The sequence below is a fragment of the Hippocampus bargibanti genome, linkage group LG08 (assembly GCF_051943395.1).
Source record: "Hippocampus bargibanti isolate YZ-2025 linkage group LG08, ASM5194339v1, whole genome shotgun sequence".
NCBI lineage: Eukaryota > Metazoa > Chordata > Actinopteri > Syngnathiformes > Syngnathidae > Hippocampus > Hippocampus bargibanti.
In genome coordinates, this window is record NC_142741.1 from 23,158,249 (window position 1) to 23,172,016 (window position 13,768).

The window sequence follows — 13,768 nt, forward strand, 5'->3', positions numbered from 1 at the left end:
TCCATGTTAGCGCTTTGTTACAGCTACAGCTGTTGTTAAAGCGCTATATAATGGGTTGATAGTGATCGTTCATCCCTGGTCTATTGCTTTTCAGGGTGTTGATGGCAGAGGATGGTTAAATCAGCAGGAAGCCAGGTGTTGAACAGAATAAGTTAGTTTGATCTTGTAGACAGCAGGGGCATCGTGGGGTGTCGGCTGAGGAAGGGCAGAATGAAAAGAAGAGAGAGGAAGGAGGAAGGTGCGCGAAAGGATGTGACGTAATAGGATGTGACATCATGTAAAGGTGCCTGCCTGGATATGACATATCAGGAAGTCCAAAACGTAAACAAACAATGCTAAAGAGATGTTTAAAGATGTTGTGATAGCGAATTACCCCAACACTATATAAATCAATATGTATGTTTTGTATTTGTCGTACTAAATTCATCCTGTCTACTTGATATCTAATTTAAAGCAGATTCTTTACTTACAGACTGTCTGTAAGTAAATAATCTGCTTTAAATTAAATTATATGTTTTGTATTGTTTTTTTTTCTACAGCCACTCCCATGTCAAGCTCAGATAACTCCAGACCCATATAACTTTGGAATTAACTATTTTTTTCTGATGAAAGAAGAGAGTCTAAGGTTTCTTATGTGGTCCTAAGACTCAATATTCTGTGGGTCCTGCAATTTGAGTGAAAATGACAAAAACCCTGGCACTGGAGTGGACACATTTTTGCACATCGTCTGGCGGTGAATGAATTAATTTGCCTTCTGCAACAATGTGTGTCGTCAGCCACTACCTTTGCTAAAAACAACAACCTTCCTAGCCCAAAAGGTTGTCTTCATTTAAGTGGCTAATACCATGCTAACCCTTATATGCGCCTCTACTAAATTAGCCCACGTAAAACCGAGAAAATACGATTGAAATAGTTTTTCCGATAAAGACCTTTAATGCCTTATAACGGATATTTATGTAGGTTGCATATGTTAAGTAAAACCAGGAATGGCATAAAGCAAACAGTTGCTGAGTTGACGAAGATGGTGATTTTTTTTTTGTCGCTCAAATGTCTGTCTCATGTTCACACGCTCATTTAAATTTTTGCAGCGTGACTCTTAAACAGGAAGGTGGGAGAAAGTCACTACGTACATGTCAACGCTAATGCTATGTTTCCTACTAGGTACAATTTGCCACGTTTTGTGTCAGGAATAGACTGAAGGGTGTGTAAATGGATATTCTCTCAGCTCTTACATAGTATTGAATTTGTACTTTAAAAAAATAACTAGGGTGTACTTGTAAAGGGGTCAGATATTTTGGGAACGTTGACAAAGGGGCATGTAAAATGCACAACGCACTTCATTAAACCATACCTGGAAATTACGCTCCAGATACATTTCAAGGTCAATTTGTCTTTTCACAGCAGGTGATTTACTTGAATGGGAAGTAACAAATTTGTTCGGTCTATTCAAAGCTCAAGAAAACATGTGAAAACCCCATGTTCATTGATGTGTTGCGCCTCCATAATCCATGTGTATTTATTTGTACAGTTATCTCGGGTATGAAAGTGATGGAATGTATGTGAAATGGGATGGAAAAAAAGGATATTTAGGTTTCACTTTGTGGCGAATGTAATATAATGTATTCATACATGGCTCATGTCTATTAGGGAGGAAGAACAAAGTTTGGCCTGCTGGTACTTTAGTTTTTGGGTTAACTGCAGCTTTGCGATGTTTTTGAAGTGATGAGGTTGTCGTAAAGCGGGAAAAGCGAGAAGAGAGCCTGGAAGAACTGCTTCCCCTCCTCTTCATCTGCCTCCTGTAATACAATCCTTCTTAGCTCCGCTAATAAACTACTGCGGGTTCTGAAAGACTAACAACCTCATCCCCTATACAAACCCAAACCCGCCAGGGCCTGCTCACTATCCGTCACTCGGATGAGTCTCGGGCCAGAAACGAATCCGCAATTGCAACCTCTCACGAACACAGGCAAAAAGAGTGGTGCTTGACGCTTCGCATAGGTTGGTCTTACACTCCAGGGAACAGACTTTGTAATTTGTTTCATTGCCCCTTGGGCTCATGTTCTCTGCAATTGTTTAATACTGAATGTGTCCTTTGCTGTTGTCTTTCGGATTAATTGTAGGGAAAGGATTTTTGGAAAAATGAAGGACTTCCATCTCCCTACTTGCTGACTTTTATAGAATTGTCTGTTGTCCTTACAGAGAGCAACATCACCGTCTTGTTGTCGAGCAACTCCTCCGAGGTACTTGAGGGCAACGTGATGCAGTTGACCTGCTTGGTGCAGTCCACCGTGGGCCCGCTGTCTGTTGTTTGGCAATGGACGGACAAACAGGGCAGTGAACCGGCCCAGCGGTTGGCCTCTTTGGACCGAGATGGCACAGTTCGCCACAGCGATGCCTACAGGGAGCGCTCCAGCTATGGCGAGATACGAGTTGAGAGGTCGGGGGCTGACACCTTCTTACTATCCATCTACAACGTTTTGCCTGGGGATGAAGGGCAATACAGCTGCACCGCGACCGAGTGGCTTCAAAGCGGCACTGAACCGGAACTCAGCTGGGAGCAGATTGGAGAAAAGTCAGACACGAGGGTGGTCACCGTCAAGACTGTCGGTAAGTTTTTTTTTTTTTTTTTTAAACTCTGAACTGCTTTCAAGAACCATTCACATAAAATAGGAACATAATGTGCTCATGCTTTTTCTACACAATGAATGGTTAAGGTAGGAAAGGCCTTCCACCAAGTAGTTAAGTTAATATTTTCGTTTATTCTAAGTCGTAAAAGTTGATAAAAAAAAAAGGTTCCATTTCACTACATTGCAACGTTCTTTTGATGTGTACTGTTGCGGTATCCACTGGATGAAGCGTGACACATTGCAGTGCTCTGTCCATAGAGACGTGCCAGTCATAAACTTTTATGTATCAAATGCAGTCTTGTAAGTCATAAAGCTAATAGCTAGAACTGATCAAACAAGCACTATCAATGACACACTTATGGAGACCTACTTAAATCAATTATGTGGTCTACTGAATATGTCCAATTCCGCCTGCTAAATGGTGAGCGATATGTCTTGTACTGTACCATAATTTTTGCTGCACTTATTGTCTATTTTAGGGTGTCGAACATAATTGTTTTGGTGCCGAAAAGTGACACACTGGCTGACGGACAGCACTCAGCCCATTGAATTGGAGACGGATAAATATTTGCTGTTGTGCCGGAAAGAATAACCAAACAAAGATCTTTCTAGACTCTTTGTTGAAACACTAAAAACATCTGCGCTGCCTCTCTGATGTTGATCCGTTATTGAAATCATAGCTTGTAATGATTTGTTATGATAATGTGATTGTAAATATAACTGCATGTAGTAAATATGATCTTTGAAACTATTATTTGACTAAAATCTTGGATTGGCTCCAACCCACGATTTCTTTTGACGAAAACTTGCAATTCAATCTTTTCTTTAAAAAGCTCCTCCCTGCCATGTCGTGCAATACACAGATTTGACTCCAAAACATTGTGAACCTCCGATGCATATTAACTAGACAACGTCTCTTGATGAGTAACTGAATCAGTGGCCAGGCGAAGCTCGTAGCGGTGCAAAGCAAGGTTCATAAAGTGATGCTTGGATGAATTTGGGCCGGCCGGTCGAATGTGAAAAACTCAATCTCATCACTGAAAGAACAAGAAAAGAGCATGTGAGCTCCAGATTTTCAAGATTTAAGGACACACGTCTCACAGAGTCTTCCCAGAAGAGTGCAAGCTGTTCCAGAAGCCCCCTTTTCATTTTTCATTCACTGTATGTCAGTGGTTCTTAACCTGGGTTCGATCGAACCTTAGGGGTTCGGTGAGTCGGTCTCAGGGGTTCGGTGGATCGTCCGCCACAGAGGTCCACCCCTCATTCTAGTCTGCAGTTAATAGGCACAGTCATTGGAAGAAGGGTTCGGTGAATGAGCATATGAAACTGGTGGGTTTCGATGCCTCCAACAAGATTAAGACCCACTGCTGTAGGTGTAATGGCCACGTGTCCCATTACTTTTGTCCATAGCGAGTCTTAGAACACCGTATGGTTTATTCATTTTCTGCCTGGGGGTAAAGAACTATTAGGACACATTCTCACACCACCTGCCACACGTCAAGTGTTGCATGCTACGGTGGCAATCATTATACACACACACACACACACACACACACACACACACACACACACACACACACACACACACACACACACACACACACACACACACACACACACACGAGTTAGTTGGATTTATCCAAATGGAAATTCAGCACCGATGTGTTCCACAGTGTATGGGTCTGCCCTCCATCAGTGCAGAGTTAAGAAGAACATTCTGAGTACAGGCTGAGAAAACCACTGGAGCGGAGCAGTGAAGAGCTGGCCAGGTCAAAAGCAGAGGGTCTCAATAAGCACGCCCACTCACTCACACACACGCACACAAAAACCACACACACAGATTAACTTGCCTCAAAGAGGTCCATTTTTAAGTGGCTATTGGTTAGCTCCAGGCAGATATTCGTTTGTTGAACAAGGCCTGTTACGTAGCGTATTTTGATTACCCTGAAAAGACTGACATTTTCTCCAAAATGGATGCTGCGCATGTACCGTCTTCCACAATTTGTGAGATGGTGTGTGACTTCGATGGGTCTGCTTGACTAACTGATGTTTTGCCGACAAGCTGTTTATATCGATTGAAAGTGAACATAACTGAGGATAGCATACAGATATTAAGAGTTCAATAAAATACAACAAACTCGTTGTTTTACTCCCGCTGCCTTTTTAACTCATTCACTGCAAGTCGATGTGCAAATATGTGTCCACTCCAGTGCCAAGGTTTTTGTCATTTTCAATGAAATTGCAAGACCCACATAATATTGAGTTTTAGGACTACATAAACATTCAATGGAGCATTCAAAGAAACCTTAGACTCTCTTCTTTCAGTAGAAAAAAGTTCATTTCGAGATTTGATTGTAGAGTTATCTGCATTGAAAGTGGAGCTGTACAAAAGGTAAATGCCGAAACTTCAAACGCCCACCCCTGCAAGAAAAAAAAACCTGAACAAATTCGAGGATGGCGCGCATCGTCATACTTTTCAATTCCTGAATAAATTTGAGAATGGCAGTGACTGAGTTAAAAACTTATCCTAGCATACATGGATGCTAACGTATTCATTTAAGATAGCGTATGATTTAACATGCCTGCGTCCAACAATGCAATGTGGTTTTTTTGTTTTTATCCATAACTGAGACTGCAATTATTTAGATGGTGCGCCGTATGGTCGTGAAAATACGGTAGTTTAGCACAAACACATCAAGACGTTCTTGTCTCGGCTTCCTCTTTTTGTCCGTGTTTGAATGAATGGTGTTGTGCCGTAGTGATGGCAATTCCGGCTCCTTACAGAGAGCCTGTTCTTTTGGCTCGGCTCACTGAAAAGATCCGGCTCTTTTGGCTCCCAAATGGCTCCTCAGTTTTTTTTTGCTTTAATTAATTAACTACAAAAAATCATGTAAAACAAATTACTCATGTAAAAAATAGACTATATCAACTGTTAATTTATAAGGCTTTATTTATATGTGCAGAGTGTCACGGTTTGCAAGGTGGTGATGGCAGTCGTGGATCCCAAAAAGCAGGCAGGATGCAGCAGCAGGTTGTATTTGAGAAATTGTATTAAAATAAAGTCAACAGGAACAAAAATCAAAAACATTAAAACCATCTGAACGGAAAAAAAAAAAAGTATCAACAAAAAAAACAAGAATAAAAATCTGCCAAGATGAAACAAACACATGCACAGCATACAGTGCATACACAATGTACAATGCATACAATTGCATACAATGACCCGACACTGAATGGTCGTGCCGGGAGTCCTTTTGACTGCCACTGATTGGAACGACCAGCACCTGCGCAGCTGCAAGCGGGGCCGACAGCGCTACCCGTTGGTCGCCAATCAGAACGTGGCAGTCTGCCACTGATTGGGACGACCAGCACCTGTGCAGGTGCAGGCGGGGCCGACAGCGCCGCCCGTTGGTCGCCAACCAGATCGTGACACAGAGAACATGCACTACCTTTCACTTTTCCTGTGGTTACTTTTTTTGACCCATTCTTGGACTACAGCACGTTCTTTGTCGTATATGAATGAATCAGAAAGGCTTTCATATCCCAACAATGGGGAAATTTCCTGGTTGGAATTGCATAGATTGGGTTGAGAGCATGAGTATATTTTCTGAATCATTTGTCATCTACAATTCAAAATGGCTGGAAATCATTTGCAATAATTTTACCCACTTTTGTTTTTTATTTGTAGTGCTATCAAGCTCTGTCGTCTCCCTGTCCTGTTTCATATGCTACTCACAGTGTGCTTCAGTTTCTCTAACCCCTACCCCTTCTCCTCACTGCTGCGCGTTTCTGTAATTCTCCCCTCCCTCGTCTACTACGGACCTTGACCAATCATGTGCGGCTTTAACCGAAGTCTGGGGTCGGAAAATAAAGGGGAAAAAAAGCTGGCTTCCATTTCCGGCTCCTTGTTAAGAGCTGGCTCTCTTTGTTCACTTCAGAGATCTGGCTCTAAAAACCGACTCGTTCGCGAACGACACATCACTAGTGTCCCCTGATGCGGCGGACATTTTGTGCTGAAGGACATCTTGTATTTATTTTGTTTTAATAATAATCCATTTCATTTATAAGCGCCTTTCAAAACTCTCAAGGTTACTTTACAGTCACAGAATAAGTTTTGCTGTGGTTGAGCAGCGGCAGTCACACCTTGCTAGCGTTCATTCAACCCGGAAGTATCTCAAATAGATAGAAAGCTAGCTAATAGATAGCTAATATAAAGGTTTGTGGGTTTTTCAGTTTTCAAAAAACTATTATTGGGTCTACATCCATTTTGTGTCAGACTGTTTTTTATTTGTAGATTTAATGGTTGCTGGTTTTGTCCACGTAAAAAGGAAAAATATACATCCACTGGTGGCTCACCGGGCACAGGGTGCGACCTCTGAATCGATTGGCCTAATGGTCCAGATATTATATATGGTCATTTTAACCTAATTGAATTCATAACCTCCTAATGGACTCCTGCTGCCTTCGAACAAAACCCTGAAGGGCATCCTCATGAAAAAATCCACCGGGAAACGTATTCTTTTCATTTGTGTGCCACAGTCAAGACAAGGCAGCATGGTGCAGTAGCTTAGCTTGACAGACTCGAGTGGAGTATTTTTCAACAAAACCAAAACGCATAGACGACCCGGTCGCCTTTTATTCTGTGGAGTCTTTCCGTTTCAATGGAAATGGCTGCCCAGGTTTATTTTTTTGTCAGTGCGAAAATGAAAAACCCCAGGCAGCCTCCGCCGCGGTGTACTAAATGGGCCGGACTGAGGAAAAAAAAGCCATTGATTACAGTACCCTAAAGCACAATGGGGAGGAGGGCTGTCAGAGAGAGAGGGATGAGGGGCAGGACAAAATCAAGACGAGGGAGAAATCTTTGTCAAAAGTCATATTTCCATTTTTTATTCATCCAATTTTTATTTCGTTGTTTGCTTCGTGCTTCATATTTAACACAAAGTATGACAAACATGGCAGTAGATCATTTTCGGACTGAGATCCCACGCTGCTCGTAGGCGTATGTTGATCATCAAGTGTGATGATGATGATGATGGAACGTTTTGGCCTAATGAGGACAGTTTCCACTCGGCGGCGAGGTGGGCGGAGATCGTACGTTGGTGCTTAAAAGAAGTCTTTCCCTTGTGTCCTTTGCATTGTTGTTCATTTTGAGGCGTGCGCTTCACCGTGAATGAAGCGCACACACAAAAGCTGACACGCAGGGGAAAATGAGGGAAAAAAAACAAACAGCTCCCAAAAAACAGACCTGCGAATGTGGATTATGTCCCGACTTGTGTTATTTTTAACAGCCATTTCTAAATTTAGTCTCAATTTTCGTTCGGTTTCAGTCACTCTTGGTCGTTGCCACATTTAGTCAACCTCGATCCAATTTTCTGAAGTTTTCGTGCACTATAAGTTGAGCATTTCAGTCTTTTTATATACATAATAATAATAATACATTTCATTTATAAGCGCCTTTCAAAACTCTCAGGGTCACTTTACAGTCACAGAATAAGTTTTTCTGTGGGTGAGCAGTGGCAGCCAAACGTGCCAGCGTTAACCCAATCCGTAAGTAACTCGGATAGAATAGTAATACAAATAGATAGAAAGCTAGCTAGCAAGCTAAATAAATGCATCAAAAAAACTAATTAATATTCATTATCGCCGTTCTGTATAAAAGGGGTGCCACATTTATATATACACATTGTTTTACAATGATACTTAAAGGACAACCGACACCTTCGGACAAGTTGTGTCCATAATTTGTAAAATGACTTCGACATAGTGTATTTTACAAATATTCCACGGCATATAGCTATATTTTACGTTTTAAGACTCACTCTGAATATTCAGAAATTCTTGTTTTCAAGTTGATGACGATGCCTGACATGACGTCACGGAGGGAACGCCCCTGACCGAGAAAGCGACACACAATGCATTTTGGGTACTTTGTTTGGTCTGAAATCATTGTGTTGATCCGTGTTGATGGCGAAATTAGAAGGAAAACACATAAATAACGAGATGGTGAATCGTTGTGCGTTGCACTAAGACTACCAATTGCGGTAACACCATACAGAAGTTGACACAAATTCCCAGCAGACAAATCAGCCAATTTGCAATAGACCTTGAGCACCATCTTGTGCATTTTCTGGCCGCTACATTGGAGACCATACGGCTCGAATTGATACGGAAGAACTTCTTTAATCGATAGCAAACATTTATGCTTTCCTCTTCAGAACTATTTGAATCATATTCATAACTGGATGACTAGCAAGAAAGAATCTCCTCTGAATCTGAATTCTCTGAAGCCATTGTTTTGATTCTCGAGCAAGGCTAGACGTCCTGGCGTGACATCACGAACTGGGGGCGGGACTTTCTGAAAATCCCCAATTCGCAGCTCATTTTGTTACAATTTTAACACACTAAGTCATTTTTATTGGTGTTTTGCATTTGACTAAAAATATCAGCCTGCATTTTTTGAGTATTTTAGATGCTATAAAACGTTTTTCTGATGTCAGTTAAAAAACAAAAAAATTGTGTCGGTTGTCCTTTAACTATAGTTTTAATTTCCATGGACCTGTAGCTAGAAAGTGAAGTGTTGAGAATCTCTGTTTCACGAATGATTGAGTGCTTAATGACGCGGGCAATCATCACCAGCACCCTCTCAAATATCGACATTGGGGTTTTTTTTTCCTCATCCCTTTCATCTCTTTTTATATTATAATTTAGCTACAACATTATGGCAATCCACTTTTTTGACAAGCACATCATGTTCTTTATGGTTCAATAAATAAAATGTTTCCTTTGGGCCGCAAGGGATTGCAGTTTTTTTTCCCCATTGAGTATTATTTAGTATACAGTATGTGTGCCAAGCACCTCATGTCAGATTCAATTAGCCAATGGCTTGATTATTGATTTTGTCCAGTTTGACTGAGATTTGAGGTGGCTTAAGGTGAAACATTTTGGGAAACTGGTATATATTAGTCAGATTCAAAATCTACTCAAGGTTATGTTGCCTTTCATCATCATCAACATACAGTCAAACGTATCGGCCCTCGACCAATTGGGTTTTCGGGCAAAAAAATTCATTTTTAGGCCTCAGTTTACAAACGAATATCAGTTCTCGACCAACTGAATGCACCACCGGACTGCCGTCCGCTTCCTTATACGTCGCTTCATTGTGTCGCGTCTCATTGTGACAGACGTATTATCTTTGTGTAGCGTTCCATCCAGCAGGCGTGTTAGTATTGTTCAATCATGATTTAAAAAAAAAAACAGACATTGAAGCGCTTTGTTACAGTTTCAGATATTTCTGTGTAAGCTCTCAGTCGTACAGGAGTGGTCCTTCGACATGAAAAGGTTTCTTCAGCTGTCATCTGTACTTCTTTGAAGGTGTTGGATGTTTCGCTTCTCATCCGAAAGGCTTCGTCAGAGAACTAAAATGTTGCTGGTAGATCTGGCCCTATGTACTGTATATATCCCTACTGTCCAGAGATGGCGGTGCCAGACATCTGCTATGATAGGTCCCTACTCTAAGGTAGGGGAGGCTACAGTGATTACTTCTATTGTCCTGACTGATTATGGTCTACGACTGGCCTGATTGCCCCATTTGCACTGGTATCACCTGAACATAACTAAGCCTATGTGATAATGATCTCAGAAGTGTGTTGTAAGCACGATCCAAATTAAACCTCACCTCTGTTCTCTCACCCTCAGAGTCCTCCTTCGTAGTCTCTGCCTCATCACGGACACCATCGATAACCTACGGAGACTCTTTTGACCTCCTGTGCTTGGTCAAGCCCCGCCACAACCCCCGCGTCCCCACCTCGGTCACTTGGCGCTTCATGCCGGCTGGTACAGAGGCCTCCGGCGAGGGCGAGTTCAAGGAGTTGGTGACTTTCACCCGGGAGGGTACGTTGCAGTGGGGGGAGCAGCTGCTCGGTCTGGGTACCCGCACCACCGTGGACCGCTCGCACTCCAACACCAATTTCCGGCTGTCGGTGACGCGGGCGGGTCGCCGCGAGGCGGGCAAGTACCAGTGCACCGCCGTTCTGTGGAGGAAAAACTACGACAACAGCTGGAGCAGAGTTGCCAACCGTACTTCCAACCTGCTGGGAATCAGCGTCTTCCAACCAGGTAAGGCACCGCTTGCGTTCACGTGGCCTTCATTGGAGGAACTCAACACACACATACAGAGAGTGAGCTGCTGAGCTGAGAGGATGTCCGCATTCTATCATTGTTCTTGGTCTGTAGTTTAGCAACTAATTGGAGTTTGCGTCAGGGTGGGGTTTCCGGTTGGAGCTCGGCCAATAGATCGCTAAAGATCCCAGCGGAAGGAAGAACAAAGTTGGAAAAGAAGGCAGGAAGACGGGGGAAGCGAGGCACAGAGACGGTCGGGTCAAAGTGGGAAAGTGTGATAAAGAGAGTGATCTTTTTCTCCTTGAACTTATGTTTTTCTCAGCAGAGGCATTAAACTGTCCATGCTACCTTCACTGGACCTCTGCGACACATACACGGACGGGCAAACTCCCAATTAGTGGCTAAACTCAAACAACAAATCGGCACACAGATACACGGCGGCCCAATTTAGCATCGTCTTGTATGGCTCAACAGCATGATACATAATTCATAATGCAGGTATGGTGAAGGCCCTGTGTGGTACCCGCAGAAGCAATTTGGAATGAGAATGAACAAGTCACATGGGGTCAGCATGATGTTTTATGGTCATCTGAAAGGTCAAATTGATGTCGCATGATGCAATGTTGTTGTTGCCAGAAATTTGAATGAAATTGCACTGAAAGGCAGGCAGCCTTTATTTTGTTGATGATTATCCGCCGTGTCCTATCACAACAAAGGTAATACTTATGTCTTGCATAAATGGCTACATTTTACCACCGTGTCAAAGCAATTTAGGCAATATTAATCCATTCCTCCATCCTCTTTGTTTGTTTATTTATTTTTATATTTATTTCGTTAGTTTCTTGAGTGGTTTATCTATCTATCTATCTATCTATCTATCTATCTATCTATCTATCTATCTATCTATCTATCTATCTATCTATCTATCTATCTGTCTGTCTGTCTGTCTGTCTGTCTGTCTGTCTGTCTGTCTGTCTGTCTGTCTGTCTGTCTGTCTGTCTGTCTGTCCATAATTTGTAAAATCACTTCAAATGACTTCTACTGAGCGTATTTTAAGACTCTACCGCATATTGCTATATTTTACGTTTTAAGACTTGCGCTGAATCTTCAGGAAGTCTTGTTTTTGAGTTGGTGACAAGTCCTGACGTCACGTCTGGAACGCCCCTAACCGAGGAAGGACACACAATGCATTTCGCGGTACTTTGTTTGGTCTGAAAACTTTGTGTTGCTCCGTGTTGATGGCGAAATTAGAAGGAAAATACATAAATAATGCGATGGTGAATCGTTGTGTGTTGCACCGAGATTTCTATTTGATTCTAGTTGACACACATTCCCAGCAGACAAATCAGCCCATTTCCAACAAAGCTTGGGCGCCATCATGTGCATTTTCTGGGACCTGGCGTGACGTCATGGACTCGGGGCGGGACTTTTTGTTCATTTTGTTGCAGTTTTAGCACACTTTATGTCATTTTTATTGGTGTTTTGCATTTGACTAAAAATATCATACTGCGTGTTTTGGGTATTTTAGATGCTATAAAACATTTTTCTGATGTCAGTTAGGAAACAAAAAATGTTGTCGGTTGTCCTTTAAGTATATGGAGCTTCATAAGATACATTAGAAGTTTAATGTTTTCTTATTAATTCAATAAATGAAAGTTTTTGTACTGGGCATTCTCAGTTATCCATTCCATCTTTATGGATAATTAATTATAATTAATTAATTATTAATGAAGTGTTATAATTATAATTATGCTCATGAACTTAAGCCTGTGAGCGTGCATGGATATGTGACGTTTGCTTGTGTCCTTTAGCGTGCCCACGGGTAACATTTGTGCTAACAAACACAGACTTGGCTAATCAATAAGTCTTTCACAGCGAGACAGAGGAATGTAGTCACATGAGCAGACTAGACCGGTTCTCATTGCGCAATATTGATCCCCATTAACAAACGCGCGCGCAGAAAAAAAAGGTGACTCCTCCGTACACATGCCAGAGCGCGACATTGCCGGCTAGTTTGGTGTCCGTGTTGTGACCTTAGCCGTCCACACAGAAGACGGCGCGTCGACCGGCCCTTCACAAGTTATTTGGGAATCGCCTCATCATCCTGAAAGCTCATTTACTCTCCCCGGTGGCCACTTTGCTTTTGCTTTAACCCAGACTGTCTACAAGGGGATGCATTCAAGGTCCTCCTCTGACTTTTTTTTGTGCTAAAGTGGTCAACCACCCTAATATTCCATCCGTGAAAACGATCATTCCATAAGCTGTCGAGTGGCAGTCAGTCAGCAAGTGTGACAAAGCAATCATTGTATTGTCGGTGCCGCAAATTCCTACGTAGTATGAGAAATGAGGCGTCGCCCAAGTCCCCGCCATGCTTTGTCCTTCACATCCGGGGACCTTCATTCATACAGATACAGTAAAGTCTCGTTATATTGATACTCTTGGGAGTCAGAAAAAATGGCGATATAACCGTACTATCGATAGGTCCGATCCTGTGCCGTACTACATGAAGCGTATCACTCGACATTGTTGACATTGTACACACGAGAGAAAACCTCGAACGCCAGCATGTACAAACATATGAAAAACAGTGATTATTGCAATTGATAAAGATATCTGAATACAACACAATTAAATCGATTGCCACAGCCGTCATCTGTACTTTTTGAGTACAGATGACGGCTGAAGAAACCTTCTCATCGATGGACCACTCCTGTACGACTGAGAGCTTACAGAAACACAATTAAATACATGTATGGAAAACGTTGATGAAGTATTCTGCGGCACGTTGAACTATTTCGTGATGGAGTTGCTTGTTGGATTGTCCTCCACAGCCATGATTGCCTTGTACGTTGTTCGGATATCACAAATCGTTTCCACATGGTTGAAATTGGTGTCAAACAACTGTATACTGTATAAAAAGACTACATCGATGAGAAGGTTTCTTCAGCCGTCATCTGTACAAAAGTGAAGGTTTCGGACGTTTCGCCTCCTATCCAAGAGGCTTCGTCAGCGAACTAGTCTGA

At 42.2% G+C, this 13,768-nt stretch overlaps 1 protein-coding gene across 2 annotated transcripts in view; it reads left to right on the top strand.

Annotated features, from left to right (window-relative positions):
- The window catches only part of igsf3 (immunoglobulin superfamily, member 3), a 108,778-nt gene that overhangs the window by 67,414 nt on the left and 27,596 nt on the right, over window positions 1-13,768 (top strand). For both annotated transcript variants that reach the window (XM_089002995.1, XM_089002996.1), the window contains exons 5-6: window positions 2,200-2,607; window positions 10,323-10,742. In XM_089002995.1, the coding sequence (XP_088859121.1) occupies window positions 2,200-2,607; window positions 10,323-10,742 (828 nt within the window). The remainder of the gene's footprint in view (window positions 1-2,199; window positions 2,608-10,322; window positions 10,743-13,768) is intronic.